This window comes from Salvelinus alpinus, chromosome 4 (assembly GCF_045679555.1).
Source record: "Salvelinus alpinus chromosome 4, SLU_Salpinus.1, whole genome shotgun sequence".
NCBI lineage: Eukaryota > Metazoa > Chordata > Actinopteri > Salmoniformes > Salmonidae > Salvelinus > Salvelinus alpinus.
In genome coordinates, this window is record NC_092089.1 from 37,072,478 (window position 1) to 37,095,331 (window position 22,854).

At 40.9% G+C, this 22,854-nt stretch overlaps 1 protein-coding gene across 2 annotated transcripts; it reads left to right on the top strand.

The window, feature by feature from the left end:
• Positions 1–1,739: 1,739 nt before the first annotated feature.
• LOC139573446 (intercellular adhesion molecule 2-like) lies at positions 1,740–20,319 on the top strand. 2 transcript variants are annotated; one of them, XM_071396899.1, is made up of 11 exons: positions 1,938–2,030; positions 4,172–4,217; positions 9,963–10,053; positions 12,149–12,421; positions 12,502–12,828; positions 17,573–17,623; positions 18,177–18,242; positions 18,678–18,707; positions 18,856–18,930; positions 19,075–19,120; positions 19,760–20,319. In XM_071396899.1, exons 4-11 carry the CDS (start codon positions 12,259–12,261, stop codon positions 19,782–19,784), a joined length of 783 nt encoding a protein of 260 aa, XP_071253000.1. In that variant the 5' UTR covers positions 1,938–2,030; positions 4,172–4,217; positions 9,963–10,053; positions 12,149–12,258; the 3' UTR covers positions 19,785–20,319. The 2 variants fall into 2 exon arrangements, with proteins under 2 accessions (XP_071252999.1, XP_071253000.1); XM_071396898.1 differs by lacking the exon at positions 9,963–10,053 and having other exon boundaries at positions 1,740–2,030.
• The last annotated feature ends 2,535 nt before the right edge of the window (positions 20,320–22,854 follow it).

Here is a 22,854-nt window from a genome sequence, read left to right on the forward strand (position 1 = left end):
TTGGTCATCAGTCATTTTGCTACCATCCTCTTTCCTCTATCCTTCTGACCATAGTATGTCCAGCTGTCATAAATGTACGTATGGCCTTGGTTAATGTACTCTTTGGCATGTTACCCTTTCAGAAATAGAGTATGGCCTGGGTGTCATCTTCTCTTAATGTGCATGTCCTTGCTACTTCAGCATGGCAACTACACCTATTTATATTTAATGCTTAGCTCCCACATATATTAGGTAGTTATTGTGGAATTGTTAGATTGCATGTTAGATATTGCTACACTGTCGGAACTAGAAGCACAAGCATTTCGCTACACTCGCAATAACATCTGCTAACCATGTGTATGTGACCAATCAAATTTGATTTGGATTGTATTCACCTGTTTGAAGACTACCTGCTGAAATCTAAAAGAGATGAAAAGGTTAAAAAAAATATATTATATCCAGTGGTCTGGTGCAGTGTGGCCAGTGGCATGTCTTGTGAGGAGGAGGAGAAGGAGGATGTACAGCATGTTGAGAAGTAAAGAACGTGACTGGATGGGGACAGTCCAAAAGCCACCCCAACTCCTGCAGCGAAGACTGTGTCCTCTGTTTGAGTGCCTGAATTGGCCCCATTGTCCATTGTGACCGGCCTGGACTGGTGTCTCATTGTAGTGGCTGGAGAGGCTGTGCTGACAACTCTCCAAGAGCATCGCCCCACTGGGCTATAACTGATGAAATCAATGCTGTAATTTCAACCCACAAAATAAATGTGATGCTTGAATCAACATGGAAAACTAATTGCACTTGAAAAAAGTTATCATAAACATAAGAGTATTTAGTCTTTTTTTAAACTAACTTTTAACCTAAGTCAATGACACTGTAATTTGTATTTGTTGATTTCCCTTTGAATACTCGTTAGTTGACAACTCAACCAAAAGTAAATCAAAACTAGACGTTGAGTTGACGTCTGTGCCCAGTGGGGCTATTTTCCTTGTTGTGTTTCTCAGAACAGTACTATGCTTCTTCAATGCACTTTCTTACTGGAAGTTCTGCAGTAATTGAATCTGTGAAGGACAGTTCCCGTCCCACTAATCTTTGATGATGCTTAAACGTATGAGTATTGTGAGATTTTATTTTATTTTAACTGAAATTTTTGCGTACAATTTTTTGCTGCATTCCCTACGTTTAAAGGTGTACAATACATTGAAAAGGCGACAGCATTGAAAAGTCTCCAGGGTCACATTTGGGGAATGCAGCACAAGACGGGGTATAGTGCAAAAGAGAGACAAGCAGACACACAGACATGGAGGGAGGATGTCAAAAAGAGAGACAAGCAGACACACAGACATGGAGGGAGGATGTCAAAAAGAGAGACATGCAGACACACAGACATAGAGAGAGGATGTCAAAAAAAGAGACATGCAGACACACAGACATGGAGAGAGGCTGTCAAAAAGAGAGACATGCAGACACACAGACATAGAGAGAGGATGTCAAAAAGAGAGACATGCAGACACACAGACATGGAGGGAGGATGTCAAAAAGAGAGACATGCAGACACACAGACATAGAGAGAGGATGTCAAAAAGAGAGACATGCAGACACACAGACATGGAGAGAGGCTGTTAAAAAGAGAGACAAGCAGACAAAGACAAGCAAACACAGAGAGAAATAGAGAGACAGACAGACAGACAGACAGACAAACACCAGCCGCAAACACCAGCCGTCAGGCTATAAAACAGACAGACGAGAACCACTAACACAGAGACAATTGAGGCAGACTGACTGACAGTGAGAGAGACTAGTCTGGAAGACACAACAAAAAAGGAAGTGACATGACCCACGTGTGAGAGCCAGCAAACAGAGAGAGAAAGAGTGGGTGAGAGAAAAAAAAGTGTAGTGCGCAAGGGATGGAACAAGGAAGTCATGAGCAGAAGGGTGTGGTCGACTGACGGTTCTTAATGCTTCCTGACTGACACACAGAGGAAAGAGACCGTGGATGCTGCTCTGGAACGAGCTCTGGAACTACGCGACATCTCAGGATGGACACCAAGGTGAGCTGAATGGCTTTCTTTGGGGACTCAAAGAGGAGGAAGGGAGGGACATTGGTACTCATGAGAAAGGGAGAGAGTAAGATATGTGAAGTGAGAGACAGAGAGAGGGAGAGAGAAAGAGAGCGTGTGGCAAATGTTTGGGATGGACGGACAAACAGACAGATACACAGAAAGATAGACAATGGGTGAGTGAGTGAGAGCGATAGAGACGGCCAAACAGGGGGTTAGAGGGGTGAGAGAGAGTCGGGTAGGGAGGCTGGGTAAGAGAGAGTCTGGTGGGGAGGCTGGGACAGCCCCAGGCGAACAGGCCCTTGCCTTGACATATGCTTCAGAGGCTTCAGAGTGAAATTAGGACTGGCGTAACCCGCTAATCTGAGCTGTCAAGCCTCATGATGACCACTGACGTTCACCTGTCACCGCCTCCCCTGAGGACATGCTGCCATCAGAATAGGTCAGGGGATCTCAGCTAGGTACTGATACAACACCAAAACACTCATCTGGATTTCAATCCCTCCCTTCTTCCTTGCCTTCATCCACCTCACTCTCTGCTCTCCATCCCTCTAGAACAAATAATCATTGGATTCCTGGTTGGTTTACTGATGATGTTACTTTTCTGTATACACACTGCTTTTTCTCAGAACTAAAAGGTTGTCAGGGTGATTGCGATTCTCCTCAGAATGAATGTGTTTACTTGTTTGCCTGTTATTTTATGTCTATGATTACCATATGGTGCAGATGAAGAGTGATTAGGAAAAGCTGTTATGACCCTGTACAGTAGTTGTGTGTCTCAGAGAAAGCTCTGAGAGTAGCACCTGATTGCTGTAAGTGTTGCTGTTATGACAGATCCTCATTCTGCAACTAGATTTTTAGTTGGCGACACTAAGGAGTTCAGAAATGATTTAGTGTGATCGCAGCGACCTCAAACTTCCCCCTCGGCTAAATTAGGGCCATGTGCTGTGTGATATGTGTAACTATACAGAGATCATGGCTTTCAGCTGGAAAAATGGAAACGGGGCTTCAGTATAATTCCATGGATTAGAAAATGTGAGTGCACTCATCCAGTTTGTATATCATATTATATGTTTTGTTTGAGATTGTCAGCCATCTTCATTGTGTGAAAAATGTGCTTGACTGCACTTTGGTGTGGGGGTGAGAAGTGGTAGAAACAACCTCTATGAGTACAATTTCCTGTGTTTCAAAATAAATGTTATAAGGGCACAAGACCCAGATGCAGACACGGGAGGCAGATGGTTTGAGTCTTGATATTTATTAAACAATCCAAAAGGGACAGGCAAAAGGTCAAAACCACTTCAGAGTCCAGGAGGTACAGAGTGGCAGGCAGGCAGAATGGTCAGGCAGGCAGGTATAGAGTCCAGAAAACAGGCAAGGGTTAAAAAACGGGAGGACTAGCAAAAGAGAATCGAAGCAGGAGTACGGGGAACCCGCTGGTTACTTGAAAAACATATAAGACGAACTGGCACAGAGAGACAGGAAACACAAGGATATATACACCAGGGATAATAAGCAGCACCTGGAGGGGGTGGAGACAATCACAAGACAGGTGATACAGATCAGGGTGTGACACATGTAGTCTCAGTGACTGACATGAAACCAGTAACACGGCAACTTCCTCTTTATACTGATCTTAGTCATGGGCCTAGATCCCTTGTTCTACACAGTAGCTCGTAGTGTCTGTCTCGTTGTGTAGAGTACCATTAGAAAACCGTTAGAGAATCATTACAAAACCATTACAGCTACTGTAAAGATAGGAGCTGGTTCTGAAACCTGTTACTCAGCCCTATAATGGGCAGAGAGAACATTCGTGAGTGTGTGTTTACGTGCAGCGGGAGCACACAAACAAGCAGGGTGTTAATGAAGGTTGATAGATGTGTGGTTGTCATGTGTCTGTTGTAATCTATTGTCGGTATAGCAGATGTGCCTGTGTGGCTGCCTCTAAGTGATCTGTATTCATTGCAGTGTCACCTATGCTGCTTAAGGGCCTTTGCTTATCTTGCAGATTTCCAGCTGTAGTAGTAGTCAGCTTAATGCTGTATTAATTACAGACCCTGCTGAGACGCTGTACCACAATGAATCTCTCACTCACATCTATCTCTCACTTCTTCACGTGCTCTGTCTTTCAGATTCAGCTGAGCTGGACGGCAGTATGTCTGTTTCTCACACTACCAGGTAAGTCATCAAAAATAACCATTTATTTCTCTCTCACACATACACATGCGTGCACCCACGGTCACACACACTGTTCTCATATATAAACATACTGTATACACACTCTCTTCCTTTCTCATCTCAAACTAAAATGTGTCTAAACCAGGGGCCTTCACCTTTCCTTGCCCAGGGACCCCCATTATATGTTAGCAAAACATGTTTCTTTTCTTCAGATGTTTTGTCTTATCATCCGGTGAATGATAATGAGAAGGACAAGTAATCAACATTTCAAAATGAATAGATTTGGAAGATAGATTTTCATTATTTTGACCTCCACACATTATAATTGGAAAAAGTGTAAACTCTAACAGCCTATTAGTTAGAAAGGTAACTCCAAGTTAGGGCTGTGACGATTATAGAATTTTGGGTAACAATTAAATGTAATGCAAATGGCCACAGTTGTCATAATTGTCTCAAAAACAAATGGTTTTGACCACCTTGAACTTTTGGAAACCAAGCTTCTCCTCCCAACCGTTCCGCTCATAAAATGATTACTAACTTCACCCTCTCCATGTAAAAATGAAAAACTGCTATTGGGTGAGCTATATCTACTTGAATATAAAGTTCAATCTCTCCCTTCTCCTAAAATAAATGTATTACAATAATTGTGATGATTATTATACGACAGATGTGCCAGCCCTACTCCACATACATGTTGGTAGCAGCTGTTTAGCTGGTTAAACAAAGGTTAGCAATTTGTTGAATAAATAATGTATGGCCAAGTCAAGAAAGTTTGCCAGCAGCTAGCGTCATTCACCACGACTGGTACTCTCAGGAGTTTTTTCAAAGCCTATGTCAGATACTTCAGTGAGTGTAATGAGCTCCAATGAGTTTAATTTGCTCAATATTAGGAGTTGAGAAATAAGGACATCATTAAAAAGTAATAATTCCCTCTTTTCTATAGTAGGTATGTATTTAAAAAATTGTTCAGTCTGTTGTTGCTAGTGATATTCATAAAATCTATACATTTTTGCCATATTTTTGCAGACAACCTGCAGTACCTCCGCGGACCCCTAGGGGTCTAAACAGTCCCGAGCCACAGTTTTTTTCAGTGACATCTCTCCTCTGAACCACATTGTAAATATCTAAAATGACCTCACAGGGATTCAGCAACAGAACCGATTTCCCTGATAGAAAATAGATTCAGTTCTAATCACATTTGCTTGTGGGAAACCAGTGGGCCCATAGTGGGCTTGTAGCGATTCATCACAGAGTGGTGAATTGGAAGGTATTGATGGGGAGTGGAGTGTGTACAAAGGCCTGCTTCTCCCGTCTCTCAGGGCCAGGAAAATCCACCTCTGTGTTGGCCAGAGCAGCCCCTTCATAACAACGCTGCACTGCCCGCTCACAAGACAATTATTATGACAAACTTTGAATACATTCACACCACTCTATCTACCCAGCTAACAATTCTAGGGAGAGATAATGTTTTTATGATGTTACCCTTAATGTTCCTTTAATGTTTGAGTGTCCAGTTTCTTGTTAGTTAGGGTAACATTCTATCTTTGTGGGCAAAAACCTTCTGAGAACCTTTTCAGCATGTTTTGGCGTTACAGAAAGGAGAACGTTCCCTTAATGTCAAACAGAACATACCCAGAATATTACACATCACGCCTTGTTACCGAGCCAATGATAGCTCCTTGTCTGTTCGCAAGTGATACTCACACACAGTGCTTAGATTTTTTTTTTTTACTTAAATATTTGACACACGTTGACATACACTATATATACAAAAGTATGTAGATCCCCTTCAAATTAGCGTATTCGGTTATTTCAGCCAAACCCGTTGCTGACAAGTGTGTAAAATCGAGCACACAGCCATACAATCTCCATAGACAAACAATGGCAGTTGAATGGCCTTACTGAAGAGCTCTGTGACTTTCAACGTGGCACGTCATAGGATGCCACCTTTCCAACAAGTCAGTTCGTCACATTTCTGCCCTGCTAGAACTGCCACAGTCAACTGTAAGTGCTGTTATTGTGAAGTGGAAACATATATGAGCAACAACGGCTCAGTCGCGAAGTGGTAGGCCACACAAGCTCACAGAACGGGACCACCAAGTGCTGATGCACGTAGCGTGTAAAAATCCCCTGTCCTCTGTTGCAACACTCACTACAGAGTTCCTAACTGCCTCTGGAAGCAACATCAGCACAATAACTGTTCATCTGGAGCTTCATGAAATGGGTTTCCATGGCGGAGCAGCCGCACACAAGCCTAAGATCACCATGCGCAATGCCAAGCTTCGGCTGGAGTGGTGTGAAGCTCGCCAAAATCTGGAGAAGTGGAAACACTTTCTCTGGAGTGATGAATCCCGCTTCATCATCGGACTGTCCAACAGACTAATCTGGGTTTGGCGGATGCCAGGAGAACGCTACCTGCCCCAATGCATAGTGCCAACTGTAAAGTTTGGTGGAGGAGAAATAATGGTCTGGGGCTGTTCTTCATGGTTCGGGCTAGGCCCCTTAGTTCCAGTGAAGGGAAATCCTAATGCTACAGCATACAATGACATTATAGATGATTCTGTGCTTGCAACTTTGTGGCAACAGTTTGGGAAAGGCCCTTTCCTGTTTAAGCATGACAATGCCCTCCTATAAAGCGAGGTCCATACAGAAATGGTTTGTCGAGATCGGTGTGGAAGAACTTGACTGGCCCGCACAGAGCCCTGACCTCAACCCCATCGAACACCTTTGGGATGAATTGGAACGCTGACTCAAGCCAGGCCTAATCACCCAACATCAGTGCCTAATGCTCTGGCTGAATGGAAGCCAGTCCCCTCAACAATATTCCAACATCTAGTGGAATGCTTACCCAGAAGAATGAAGAACCAACTCCATTTTAATGCCCATAATTTTGGAATTAGATATTTGACTTTTGGTCTTCTAGTGTATTTGAGTGAGTCAACTAACAAAATCAATGATTACTACAAGTTTAGATAGCTGGCCGCTAGACTTAACAAAATATATATGCTGACATGGGCTCATTTAGTGACTGTCAGTGACTGACATAACAAGAGAAACTGCTTACACACAACCAAAATTGCACCTTGTGTATACTACTATTTTTAATCTCAATAGTAAGTTGAGACCCCAACTGAGTTCCTATGATTTACTTTTGGTATAGTATAGTTAGGCCCTGCCCAGAAGAAACCCTGACCCCTCCTCCTTTGGCACTCATGTAGATGAAACAGCTCAATAGGTGTACGCAATAGGTTGAGTGCACTTTGGAGTAAATCTCAGCTCTGTTAAAAGTACAAAAAATATATCATTGATCATAGTAATTCAGGAGTATCATTAAAACAGCTTAACATGCCCCAACAACATTAGACAACTATAGAAAAAGCTCTTAAAATACTGAAATAAGTCAATCAAATCACTGAGATCACAGTACCGTAAACCAAGAGGTTGTGAATTCAAATCCCAAGTGAAGACATGTTGAATAATTATTGTGTAAATGCACATTCACAATGTAATCATCTATTTTAAAGTGTGTAAAACATGTAAGTTAAAAGCACTATGTTAAATGTACTGTGTGTGTGAGTATCCCTAACGTTCACAACAGACAGAGCTATCAGTGGTTCCCCATTAAGACCCTTGATTGACTCTGCAACATTAACAGGGCGTGATGTGTAATTCAACTTTTTGGGGGGGGAAACATTTATTTGGGACCATCAGGCGACATCCTGACAACTGATACACAGAAATGTTCCAGCAACGTTTCCATCAAAAGTGTCTAGAACAATGTCTTATGTTCTGAGAACATGGCAACCATGTTTGGTGGGACGTTGATGGAATAGTCTCATAACACAGAAAACTGGTCACATGAATGTTCTTACAACCTTACCATGAAATGTGTCTAGAACATTGATATCTTTAATTCTGAGAACATGGTAACCCCATTCTGGGTAAGTTCTATTTGACATTAAGGGAATGGTTTCTTGGAAACATTCCTTGCACATCACCAGAACAGTCCTATGAAAACATTACTTAATGGCCTAATGACACTCTTAAGAGAATGTTCTCTAAAGTTGTGGGAACGTTTTTTGTTAGCTGAGTAACTCCCTCCCTTTGTCCCTCCCACTGGCTGTGTGTGGACACATTCTCAACCCTGGCTGCTGCTAGGAATACATTACTCAATTGTTGTGGAGAATAATTACAGCAGTAGCCATGTTTTGTGCTTCTGTCTGTCTTGTAATGTATTGTTTAGGTTTTACCCAACTGCTTTGTTTCTGTCATGTTTTCTGAATCTAAGATAACTGAAGAAATCTGTAATAAATTTGAAGTTTTTGCCAAGGATGCTTTAGTTAGCAATTTTACATCTAACTAAGGTGTTTCTCACTGTCTATTATATTGAACAGAGCGCAATCACCGCAGCTGTTCACACTCTGTTAGTGGGCAAATGGACATCATCAACTCAAAACCCACCTTTCATTTACCCGTTGTAACGCACGGATGTTCCAAACTATGTCGCAGACGAGACTGACTTTATTACCAGAATGATCCTATTTACACTTTGTAGTCTATTTGACACTAGAATAACTGTTTCTGACTCATATCGATACCACAAAGGCCATTTTCAAAGGGATTTTTAAAGGCAGTGACTCTCTTTAAAAACTCCCATTCTGAAGCTGTGACTTCCAACATTCTATTCACTGTAAACAATGTGACTTTTGACACAAATCAGCTGCTTTGACCACTTCCTCAACAAGCTAGACAAAACAAAATCTTAATCTACTTCTCTCCTATTTAGATCTGATATAGAACAGAAATATATTCTACCAATCAATCGATATAGCTGTTTGTTATCAAATCAACTTGCTTTTCCTCTCAATTTTTACAAACAACTGAAATTTTGACCACTTTCCCAGCAAATAAGACACAAACGTAGATGGTATGACATATTAGTCTACTTTTCTGCAATTCAAATCTGATATCAGAACATAAATATCTTCTACCAATCAAACAATGAAGCTGTTTTAGTAAGAGCATCAAGTACTTTTCCTCTCAACATTTTGAAAATACTGCCATTTTGACCACTTTCCCAAGTTAGACAAGAACGTAAAGTGTATGAAATCTTAGTCTACTTCTCTGCTATACAAATGTGAAATCAGAATAGAGTATATTCTAACAGTCAAACGATACAGCTGTTTTAGTAACAACATTGACAACTTTCTCCCAACTTTTCAGAACTACATTTTTGCCCACTTTCCCAACAACTTGGACAAAAACGTAGAGCGTATGAAATCTTCTAGTTCTCTGCTTTTCAAATCTGAAATCAGAACATAAATATCTTTTACCAATTAAATTATAGCACTGTGGGAGCAAATAAGACTGATTATGCCATACAGCTCAACCCAACCCACTAAACTAACCCATTATAAGAAACCCCACTGACACAAACCAAACTACAATAGCGACCCCATGTACTGTAGCACCTATGTGAACTGAGCCACAATAACAATTAGCAACAGTAGTGGAATCGTCAGTTCGCCTTCAAAATAAAAGTCCTGCATTGAAACTGATGCAAACGGATACAAATAGTGGAATCATGCCATATCTGGACTAGATAAGGCAAAAAAAAAGGTTGGAATGTTTTAAATTTAACAAAATACACTAATTTGTTAATTTGACAAGTCAGCTTATTGTGTGTATTGAACATTCATATTGCACTGTACTGTCTAACCTAGGGATTGTGCACTCATGATATAGGGTATCAGCCTACTTGGTGACACCCACAGAAGACAATTCTGAACAGTTTACACAAATATTAGAGTCTTGGGTTTCCTGTCCTTTTCCTCTGGTAAGTAATTCAGTTAATAAAAAAAAGAGTAGGTTATGTGTTTATATTCTAATAGTCAACATTACAGTGCCTTCTGAAAGTATTCACACACCTTGACTTTTTCCACATTTTGTTACATTACAGCCTTACTTTAAAATGTATTAAATAAATAAAAATCCTCAGCAATCTACACAGTACCACATAAGGACAAAGCAAAAACAGGTTTTTAGAAATGTTTGCAAATGTGTAAAATAAAATGGAAATGCCTTATTTACATAAGTATTCAGACACTTTGCTATGAGAATTTAAATTGAGTTCAGGTGCATCCTGTTTCCATTGATCATCCTTGAGATGATTCTACAACTTGGAGTCCATCCGTGGTACATTCAATTGATTGGACATGATTTGAAAAGGCACACATCTGTCTATGTAAGTTCCCACAGTTGACAGTGCATGTCAGAGCAAAAACCAAGCCATGAGGTCGGAGGAATTGTACATAGAGCTCCGAGACAGGTTTGTGTCGAGGCACAGATCTGGGGAAGGGTACCAAAAACATTTCTGCAGCATTGAAGGTACCTAAGAACACAGTGGCCTCCATCATTCTTAAATGGAAGAAGTTTGGAACCACCAAGACTCTTCCTAGAGCTGGCCGCCTGGCCAAACTGAGTAATAGGGGGAGAAGGGCCTTGGTCAGGGAGGTGACCAAGAACCCGATGGTCACTCTGACAGAGCTCCACTGTGGAGATGGTAAAACCTTCCAGAAGGACAACCATCTCTGCAGCACTACACCAATCAGGCCTTTATGGTAGAGTGGCCAGACGAAAGCCACTCCTCAGTAAAAGGCACATGACAGCCTGCTTGGAGTTTGCCAAAAGGCACCTAAAGACTCTCAGACCATGAGAAACAAGATTCTCCTGGTTTGATGAAACCATGTTAGAACTCTTTGGCCTGAATGCCAAGCATCACATCTGGAGGAAACCTGGCACCATCCCTATGGTGAAGCATGGTGGTGGCAGCATCATGCTGTGGGGATGTTTTCATTAGCTGGGACTGGGAGACTAGTCAGGATCGAGGCAAAGATGAACGGAGCAAAGTACAGAGAGATCCTTCATGAAAACCTACTCCAGAATGCTCAGGACCTCAGACTGTGGCGGAGGTTCACCTTCCAACAGGACAACGACCCTTAGCACACAGCCAAGACAACACAGGAGTGGCTTTGGGACAAGTCTCAATGTCTTTGAGTGGCCCAGCCAGAGCCCGGTCTTGAACCCGATTGAACATATCTGGAGAGACCTGAAAATTGCTATGCAGCAATACTCCTTATCCAGCCTGACAGAGCTTGAGAGGATCTGTAGAGAAGAATGAGTGAAAATCCCCAAATACATGTGTGCCAAGCTTGTAGTGTCATAACCAAGAAGACTCAATGCTGTAATCGCGGCTAAATGCTTCAACAAAGTACTGAGTAAAGGGTCTGAATAATTATGTAAATGTGATATTTCAGTTTTATATTTTCATAAATGAGCAAACATTCTAAAAAACTGTTTACTTTGTCATTATGGGGTATTGTGTGTGGATTGACGAGGGGGAAAAAAACATTTAATCAATTTTAGAATAAGGCTGTAACGTAACAAAATGTGGAAAAAGTCAAGGTGTCTGAATATGTCTCGAATGCACTGTATACTGTAGAGAATCATTTTACCATCTAAACCGATGTGAAATATATTTTCCACAGCCACAAATCTTGTATTGTCAGTTGTTTGAAGCTGGTGTACAAAACTGAAAGTAAAAGATGCAAAAACTAAACTTGAAAACCGGAACCATAGAAATAGCGCACACAGAACTGATATACTACTTAGACCTGCTTTCAATGAAGAATGACAGACCTACAGTATAACTCACTATCCATGTGAATTTGGTCAGGTCGCTCAAAGTTGCATTTTGCTGCTTTAACGTTACTGATTAGAAACTGCCTTCTGAAAAATGCAATTCATGTAACCTATTTTTAATTTGTTCTGTATTCTAGGCCTATACTTAGGATATAGTTTTTGTTTGAAGCTAAGTCTGCTTGAGAAAGTAAATGATATGATTATGGTCTCTGTCATGCTCTGAACTGTAGGTGCGCCTACACATGCCTCCTGTCCTGTTGAGCTCAACCCTCCCAGAGTAGTGGTGAGATATGGGGACTCCGTCTCAGTCAACTGCACATCATCCACAGACCCCGAGGGGATGGGGTGGGAGGCCACGTTCGGAGGTACAGATTTGCATGAAAATGTCAACTTTGTCACCTGGACTGTGAGAAGCCTCATGGACTGGACAATAGAACCTAAATGCTACGTCAATCCACAAAATGGAAGTCAGTGTACTGAGATTCTCCCTGTCATTCTCTACAGTAAGTTATTTTTCTTATATTTGTGAGTTTTGTCAGCAAAATCCATTATATTTCACTATATGTAACTATTTTGTCTCTAGAGACTCCAGACAGCGTGTCTATCTCTCCTCTGAGCCACTCTGGTCCAATGATGGAGGGGAAGAAGTACCAGCTGCAGTGTGACATCCAGAACATCGCTCCTCTACAGAACCTGGTTGTGAGGTGGTACAAAGGGAATGAAACTATAGAGACTCAAAGGTTTAATGACTCCACAAAGAAACCAGTGAATATGTCCTCCACCCTCACCATCACCCACAGAAGATATGAGGGTGAAGTGGAGTACAAATGTGAGGCAGAGCTGGACCTGGGACCAGAGGGACCAAAACCTTCTGCCTTGTCATCAAAACCTCTTAATGTTACTGTTTACTGTAAGTATTTTTGTTTCCTTTTGGGGGTTGGTGGACTTGTAGGGACTATTTAACGGGCTGCGGGGCTATTCCATTCCACATACTATCTTCTACCAATCAGATTATAGCACTGGGGGAGCACATAAAACTGATTATGCCACACAGCTCACCGCAACCCACTAAACTAACCCACTATAACAACTCACACACTCACTAACCAAACTACAATAGTTACCCCACTTACTATAGCTAACCCATGGCCTACCTACCTAAAACATTCAGAATTAATACTGCAATGTACTGCTACTAGTACTTCTGGGTTACTTACTACGTCCTAGTCCCCCACTAAAGGCTATTATCAACTATTTATAAAACAGTCACTGCCTCTACTATACCAGCCTCAATTTGTCAACACTAACAAACTTCTAAACTTCTTCCACTAAATGCAAAATAATAGCCTAAAACTTTTTTCTATTTCTTTGACTAAAAGTGTAGTAGTCTGACTGTAGTTATTTATGCTGAAATATGTACAGTCATGGCCAAAGGTTTTGAGAATGACACAAATATTAATTTTCACGTCTGCTGCCTCAGTTTGAATGATGGCAATTTGCATATACTCCTGAATGTTATGAAGAGTGATCAGATTAATTACAAAGTCCCTCTTTGCCATGCAAATGAACTGAATCCCCAAAAAACACTTCCAATGCATATCAGCCCTGCCACAAAAGGACCAGCTGACATCATGTCAGTGATTCTCTCGTTAACACAGGTGTGAGTGTTGACGAGGACAAGGCTGGAGATCACTCTGTCATGCTGATTGAGTTCGAATAACAGACTGGAAGCTTCAAAAGGAGGGTGGTGCTTGGAATCATTGTTCTTCCTCTGTCAACCATGGTTACCTCCAAGGAAACACGTGGCGTCATCATTGCTTTGCACAAAAAGGGCTTCACAGGCAAGGATAATGCTGCCAGTAAGATTGCACCTAAATCAACCATTTATCGGATCATCAAGAACTTCAAGGAGAGCGGTTCAATTGTTGTGAAGAAGGCTTCAGGGCGCCCAAGAAAGTCCAGCAAGCACCAGGACCGTCTCCTAAAGTTGATTCAGCTACGGGATCGAGGCACCACCAGTACAGAGCTTGATCAGGAATGGCAGCAGGCAGGTGTGAGTGCATCTGCACGCACAGTGAGGCAAAGACTTTTGGAGGATGGCCTGGTGTCAAGAAGGGCAGCAAAGAAGCCACTTCTCTTCAGGAAAAACATCAGGGACAGACTGATATTCTGCAAAAGGTACAGGGATTAGACTGCTGAGGACTGGGGTAAAGTCATTTCCTCTGATGAATCCCCTTTCCGATTGTTTGGGGCATCCGGAAAAAAGCTTGTCCGGAGAAGACAAGGTGAGCGCTACCATCAGTCCTGTGTCATGCCAACAGTAAAGCATCCTGAGACCATTCATGTGTGGGGTTGCTTCTCAGCCAAGGGAGTGGGCTCACTCACAATTTTGCCTAAGAACACAGCCATGAATAAGGAGTGGTACCAACACATCCCCCGAGAGCAACTTCTCCCAACCATCCAGGGACAGTTTGGTGACGAACAATGCCTTTTCCAGCATGACGGAGCACCTTGCCATAAGGCAAAAGTGATAACTAAGTGGCTCAGGGAACAAAACATTGATCTTTTGGGTCCATGGCCAGGAAACTCCCCTGACCTTGATCTCATTGAGAACTTGTGGTCAATCCTCAAGAGGTGGGTGGACAAACAAAAACCCACAAATTCTGACAAAGTCCAAGCATTGATTATGCAAGAATGGGCTGCCATCAGTCAGGATGTGACCCAGAAGTTAATTGACAGCATGCCAGGGCGGATTGCAGAGGTCTTGAAAAAGAAGGGTCAACACTGCAAATATTGACTCTTTGCATCAACTTCATGTAATTGGCAATAAAAGCTTTTGACACTTATGAAATGCTTGTAATTATACTTCAGTATTCCATAGTAACATCTGAGAAAAATATCTAAAGACACTGAAGCAGCAAATTTTGTGGAAATTAATATTTGTGTCATTCTCAAAACTTTTGGCCACGACTGTACTTTTGACTATATTTCAGCTATTCACTGAAGTAAAACCTTTAAATGCCACAATGCCACAAAGGATGTACCACTTATTTCTGACTTGTTATAGTTATCTGGAACACCACTCCTCTTACACTGTTTAAGATAGAAATGCCATTCCATCTGGATTAAGATTCTTTCATACAACTTTTTGATAACATTTATACTTTTTAAACTATTAAACTTTCCGTTCTCCTAAAACAACTTCATCCACTGTAAAGAGATTTCTTCAACATTCTAAAGCTCCCATTGTTGAAAACTCCCATGTCTTCCAACATATTATTCACTGTAAACAATGTACCTTTTGACACAAGTCAGCTACTATCCCAACAACTTATACAAAACCTTAGAGGCTATGAAATCTTAGTCTAATTTCTCTGCTATATAAATCTGAAATCATAACTTCTACCAATCAAAATTGCTCCATCAAAGAGGCAATGCAGAAGTCGCTATGTTAACACATAAACATCTAACTCACCATTCCACCCAGTTGCTGAAGTTACCTGACGAGAGCTAACTAGTCAGCCCAGACAGAAGCACAAAACAAACAATAATATATTTAAAAAGTTGTCATTACTTTTTTGTCAATTTCAATCAGGCACTGAGGTTATCTACCTAAGAAACACAGATATCCAATTGACCAGTGAGAATTCTCAAAATGTGAGCTTTTTCATGCTGTGATATCACAGTCAATCACAAGTGTAAAAATTGGCTCACAATAACTATTGAATGTGAGCTGTGTCACGCTGTGGGCATTTTTACATGACACAATACACTCCAGTAATACGGTTGATATAGTAGTCTATCAAAGTAACCAGACCTGATATTTTGATATACAGTGGGGAGAACAAGTATTTGATACACTGCCGATTTAGCAGGTTTTCCTACTTCCAAAGCATGTAGAGGTCTGTAATTTTTATCATTGGTACACTTACACTGTGAGAGACGGAATCTAAAACAAAATTCCAGAAAATCACATTGTATGATTTTTAAGTAATTCATTTGCATTTTATTGCATGACATAAGTATTTGATCACCTACCAACCAGTAAGAATTCCAGCTCTCACAGACCTGTTAGTTTTTCTTTAAGAAGCCCTCCTCTTCTCCACTCATTACCTGTATTAACTGCACCTGTTTGAACTCGTTACCTGTATAAAAGACACCTGTCCACACACTCAATCAAACAGACTCCAACCTCTCCACAATGGCCAAGACCAGATAGCTGTGTAAGGACATCAGGGATAAAATTGTAGACCTGCACAAGGCTGGGATGGGCTGCAGGACAATAGGCAAGCAGCTTGGTGAGAAGGCAACAACTGTTGGCGCAATTATTAGAAAATGGAAGAAGTTCAAGATGACGGTCAATCACCCTCGGTCTGGGGCTCCATTAAAGATCTCACCTCGTGGGGCATCAATGATCATGAGGAAGGTGAGGGATCAGCCCAGAACTACACAGCAGGACCTGGTCAATAACCTGAAGAGAGCTGGGACCACAGTCTCAAAGAAAACCCTTAGTAATACACTACGCCGTCATGGATTAAAATCCTGCAGCGCACGCAAGGTCTCCTTGCTCAAGCCAGCACATGTCCAGGCCCGTCTGAAGTTTGCCAATGACCATCTGGATGATCCAGAGGAGGAATGGGAGAAGGTCATGTGGTCTGATGAGACAAAAATAGAGCTTTTTGGTCTAAACTCCACTCGCCGTGTTTGGAGGAAGAAGAAGGATGAGTACAACCCCAAGAACACCATCCCAACCGTGAAGCATGGAGGTGGAAACATCATTCTTTGGGGATGCTTTTCTGCAAAGGGGACAGGACGACTGCACCGTATTGAGGGGAGGATGGATAGGGCCATGTATCGCGAGATCTTGGCCAACAACCTCCTTCCCTCAATAAGAGCATTGAAGATGGGTCGTGGCTGGGTCTTCCAGCATGACAACGACCCGAAACACACAGCCAGAGCAACTAAGGAGTGGCTCCGTAAGAAGCATCTCAAGGTCCTGGAGTGGCCTAGCCATTCTCCAGACCTGAACCCAATAGAAAATCTTTGGAGGGAGCTGAAAGTCTGTATTGCCCAGCGACAGCCCCGAAACCTGAAGGATCTGGAGAAGGTCTGCATGGAGGAGTGGGCCAAAATCCCTGCTGCAGTGTGTGCAAACCTGGTCAAGAACTACAGGAAACGTATGATCTCTGTAATTGCAAACAAAGGTTTCTGTAGCAAATATTAAGTTCTGCTTTTCTGATGTATCAAATACTTATGTCATACAATAAAATGAAAATTAATTACTTAAAAATCATACAATGTGATTTTCTGCATTTTTGTTTTAGATTCCGTCTCTCACGGTTGAATTGTACCTATGATACAAATTACAGACCTCTACATGCTTTGTAAGTAGGAAAACCTTCAAAATCGGCAGTGTATCAAATACTTGTTCTCCCCACTGTATTTAACTTTGACTATATTTCACTGCTTCACTTAATTAAAACTGTTTAAACTTCAACTACCACACAAATCATTTTAAAGAGCTGAAGCAAGTCACACAATATTATTTCATATAAAATTACATTTCTAGTTTAAATTGTGTGTTTACAACATTTCTGCCACAGACCAAGGCCACACGTTTAACTCAATGTCATCCTCTCTGCTTTTCTCCTCAGCTCACACAAACACGTTAACAACACCCACGGCTAAGTCCTTAACCACCGCAGGTAAATAACAAACCTCTTATTCCCTCCTTGACATATTGGAATTACCTGTTCCCTGAAAAATAAACACCCATATTGGTAATCCCTGAAAAACACTGCAACAGAGCTATAGTGAATGGATGCTTTGCTATGAAGAATCTCCCATAACCAGTTCTGTCTTTCACGTCAAGGGTGCATGCAATTTAAAATCGAATTGGCTCTGTAATTAGCAAATGTTACATTCCCCTTTCTCGTTAAGATAGACAGGCAGTGGATTTTACAGCACCTGACAAGGACTCCACTGATACGCTTTAAAAAGTGTAATTAGACTGACCCGATTTCCTGAGAGTCGTGCCATTGAAATATGCTGAAATTCTATAAAAAGTGAGAGTTACATAAAAGGAATGCACCTGGAATTTAATGAGATGTAATTATGTACAGGTCCATATGACAGAGATAAGGACTCAAAATGCTGACAGAGAATTTTTTATATTTTTTTAAATCTCTCGCTCTCTCTCTCTCTCTCTCTCTCTCTCTCTCTCTCTCTCTCTCTCTCTCTCTCTCTCTTTGTCCATAGTGACACCATCTCCAACCACCTCTGAAAATACCATCAAGAGAACCATCGCTCTTCTTGTTGCCTGGGGTAACAAAGGCCTAACATTTCCTTAAATCTGGAGTTTTTTGTTTTGTTACTGTCAAATTTGCTGTGAGATAACAATATCACAATTCCCTGTCTCCCAAACAAAACCCTTAGAGGAGTTGTGAAACAGAAACAGAGCACCTCAGCTCGCTGTCTCTAACTTGTCCTCAGATTAATGCTTGATTGTGGCTGATGTAAGAGATAAGAAGTCTCTGAGTGTGTCCCTCTGCGCTGTGCAGGCTTATGTAAGGGTTGAGATGTGACGTCAACAACATCAATTGGACCAGACCGCTCTGTTGTCATCTCATTGTGTTGTTCCCATGTGACCCACCTCTCTCTTTGTTGCAGGAATATAGGCTACACCTATTATGCTCTAAAAACACACAATGCAAGTAGTGTCTTTCAACTAAGTGATATTGTATTTTTCTTTGATCACAGATGCAAAGTGGGATGAACCATTCAATTATGGTAAGAGGATCTGACTTTTTCCAAAGTGCACAAATATAATGATCAACCAAGCAGCTAAAATCCACTTATCAATACCACAATGCCTCCAAACATGGTTTACAATCACATGGTAATAGACTCATCTATGTGTCACTGTGTCTATGCTCAGACTACTACTTCCTCCGTGTTGTTGGTCTGTCTATGGCTGCAGCGCTCTTCATCCTGGGTATTATGGTCATTAGCTGTGAGTAGAAAACATTTACCCTCCGTGTCTCTTTTCTTTGTCGTATTCACGCTGTTAATACTGTACTGTTATCATAAAAACAGCTCTCTCTATCCCTCTTATTGTCTTTCACTCTTTCTTTCTTTCTCGTTCTCTATCACACAGGTGGTAAAGTATGCCGGATGCCTAGGTGTCATGTGGGCACAGGGAAGTGAGTAGTCCTCTATAGCCACTTATATCAATGTGACACACACTCACGCACACATACAGTATACACCCAACCACACATGTCACCTTCAGCTTCACATACTACAACTGACACAACTGTGGTTATGCTTTTGTGGCTGTGACCTCATTATGGAACACAGGTCCAATCATGCAACAGTATTTGTAATGGAAGTGTTCCAGTGAAGTGACTGACTATAAAGGGACAAGGTAAAAAGCCAAGTGGACCAGCAGGGTTGCAATGGTTAGGGATATCATTCTGTGTTGGTATTGAATGCTACTGTATTCTATCTATACCATGAGTGAGTATCTGTGTGCCTAAATGAGTTTATGTAGATACAGTACTGTGAACATGGATAAATCACTGTTTTGACATCAGTCATAATCACTGAATGGACTGCTGACTTAGATCCTGTTGTTTACAAATGGCTTAAAGCATTGTTTGGCTGTATTCGATTGGTTCGTCAGCCATGTACAGTTATGTAAATCTTTGTTTTCGTTGTTTGATGAATTGATGTTAGAATAATCAATGTTTGATTAATTTAAATTTGATTATCTGACCTTAGATGAATTGACCCTGGATAATCGGACATTTCATTAATTGACGTCATGTGTTTTTTCCCAGGTCGTACCAAGTGGCCAGAGAGTAGTGAGGGGACAAACGTGTTACTGAGTGGCCTCAAGACACCAAAAGAGTTCATCAGAGGGACATGGAGAAACAACACTGATACAACAGACCTTATCGACCATGTGCGTGTGTATGTGTGTGTGAAAACGTTGTTGGACAAAACTCTGTCTCTCATTTCAGAGATAAGAACGTGAGATGTGTTTCATGTGCCTTTCCCACAGACTGCAAGTGAGACTCACTCAACATTATGAAATTACCCCTCCCTCACTCTTCTAAAGACTTACCTGTGGTTTTGAATGCAAGTTTTATTAAACTTTGGCAATCATGTTTCTATGTATATTTTCAAATGCTTACAAAATGTTACAGAATACATACTGTTACGTAGCTCAGAGGCGCCCCCAAGAGCACTGGAAGAGGTACTGATCCTTTTCTCTCTGATATCCCAGAGATGGAAATTTCATGCCTAGCTTTTCACAGATTTTCATGTAGATTTTATCTGTAGATTTGTCACCAACGTGGATGACATTTTCTCTAATAAATCACATACATGTCCTGTTCATGGTCTCATTTTCACAGATATTATCGAGGTCCATCATGCATCTGACAGCCTCATCTAACCGAACAGTCCCTCTGGTTCCGGGTAGGGAATTGCCAATACTACATGCCAAAGGCACAATGCAGACATAGGTGTCTGAGAAGCTTCCCTGTTCTACCTTTAAATGGAAATTCGACTCAAACTATATTTAGGTATTTTTTTCATTAATGGACTGTTAATACAGATCCAAAATGTCAAGTTTTCAAGATATTGGACTTTCAAGAAGCAAAGTGTCACTGGCCACATGATTTGTCCTTATAAAGGAACAGAGAGGTGGAGATAAAAAAAAATGTTTACTCCAGAATAAACCATGGACAAATTAGTCACGCTGACAAGTGAAGAATAGGGGCATTATTTTCCTGTTAGTCTTTGTTAAATGTTATTTCCATTGCCTTCCATTACCAAATTCAACTTTGAAATTAAAATTAATTGCGAGTCTGGCTGGATAATGACAAGATGAGTCATGTTTGAAATCAGGTTTCCACCTCTATCGAACAGCCTGCTCAACACTAGCCAAGCTGTTTCTATGAAAACGTTTAAAAGCATTACCTCAGAAACGGCCGAGCCTCATACAATAAGCTTTATGAATAAAATGGGCCTGAAAAACATTCCACTATCGGTTAATCTTCAAAATACCCCTAAAGTTCAGGATGTAAAAATAAAACCTGTTCACTTCCCTTTCCTGTATTGTATAACTCACAAAGAAAACAGATGGTCAGTAGTTCCAGCATGTTCTTTACTCAGAAAACAGACTGACAAAATGTTTTAGTAGAAAGTTATTTTAAGCTTCTTAGTGGCTTTTCATTGTACAATTTACAACTTAAATGAGCAAAACTCTGGATTATGCCACATAGTGTACCAGCTCTGTGTCCATATGGCATATCGTGAAGCATTCACATTGAGACAAAGCATAGCAGATTTAATGTAAAAATAGTCATAATCCATGATATAGAAGAGCCATATACAGAACATGAGTAATGCTAGTCTGAATTGAATGATTGGAGAATGTATGGGCTGTGGAAACCTACAGTACAAGTAGAACAGCAAGATTACACTTTTAGTGCAGGTCTCGTTATTCTAAAACACACTCAGATTCATAGACATAGGATTAGATGAGATATAGAGTATTGTAGAAACACTTCGCTACTGTACGTTACAAACAGTTAATGATCCTGAGCAAACAGAATGTACAGGGTTTATCAGCATTGATTATGAGTACTGATGAAGACGTGTGCTTAACTAAAAGACTAAATTATCATTTGAATATTGAGTTTACAATAGGACATTTCATAACAATATAATAATACACCAAGCAACTTGTCAAAGAAAAACATTTTTTTAAACACATTTGCATAGCGTATTGCTGTGCAGAGGACGCATCATCCCTGAAATGCATCAAGCTCATCAAACAAAATCTGCTGGTTGATACATTTTCCTATTTTCATCAAAAGACAGAATGCACAACAGTTTTTTTGGAGAGGGGGTAGTGTAAGGACTTTTGTATAATAAGTTAACGCTCTTGGAGAGCCATGTCTGACAGTGTCAGGGATTGGCTGAACTCGGTAATGCTTTCTCTAGACAAAAAAAAATCAAGATTAGATGAAAAATGGGCCTAGAGAAACTTTAGCACAGCTGAAAAAGCCCATGGAGCTGTTTTGAAAATACAATATTTTTCCAATATTTGAACATTTCATACCCTTTTCAACGTAAGGCCTGGAATAAATAAATGGAGGACAATCAGTTTTGATGCATTCACAATAGCAATGCTTTGTGGCTTTGAAGGAGCATAATGCCATGGAGATGTGCGAGTGTAGCTGAATGTACAGAGCGTTACACAGGTCAAACCAATTATTTTAGGATTTTTGCACTTTGTTTGGTTCGTGGCTTATTCAACATGCTTGCTTGAACGGTTCTTACATGTACTTTGTATCGTGAACAAGAAAAACTGTTCTATGCAAACCTCATCTTATAGTGAGACTAGTCGCGAACTCGTAACCACAACATCTACTTTGTAGGTGAAGGGTATTTCTCATGGTATTTCTGAGTAGGGGAAAGGCTTTCTTGAATGTGACTGTGGTCAGTAAACAAACAGAGAGTGAAAGTTGTTTTGTTCTTTTAAATGTATGTCAAATTATTCTCCTTTTGAAATGCTGTCAGAGCTAGACTACATCTCAGGCTTACTGGGCTAGTTGTGATGCTTCAATCAAACCCCACATACACAAACACCTGCAGAGTGCAGACACACACATACCACTCCGTATGCATTTAGAATCTGTTTCTCACTATTAGTAGCACCAGCTACTAATTGAATTTCATCAACTTAAACAGATTGGGACAATTCTGATTGAGTGAACCAGATAACACAAAATGAGATGGAGGTGCTAATAACACAGGTGTTTCTGTACAGCTTGGAACCAAGCCAAGCCCATCCCCAGCTGATGACATCACAGCGGTAAGGTTGAGTGGAGAAAGCACGCTGTTTTGACAGACCCAGTTA

Excerpts from the sequence above, each read along its gene's own strand:
- LOC139573446 (XM_071396898.1), top strand. Across the intron at positions 4,218-12,148 it reads TCTGTTTCTCACACTACCAG|GTGCGCCTACACATGCCTCC; the intron begins GTAAGTCATCAA and ends TCTGAACTGTAG. Across the intron at positions 18,708-18,855 it reads GGATGAACCATTCAATTATG|ACTACTACTTCCTCCGTGTT; the intron begins GTAAGAGGATCT and ends GTCTATGCTCAG.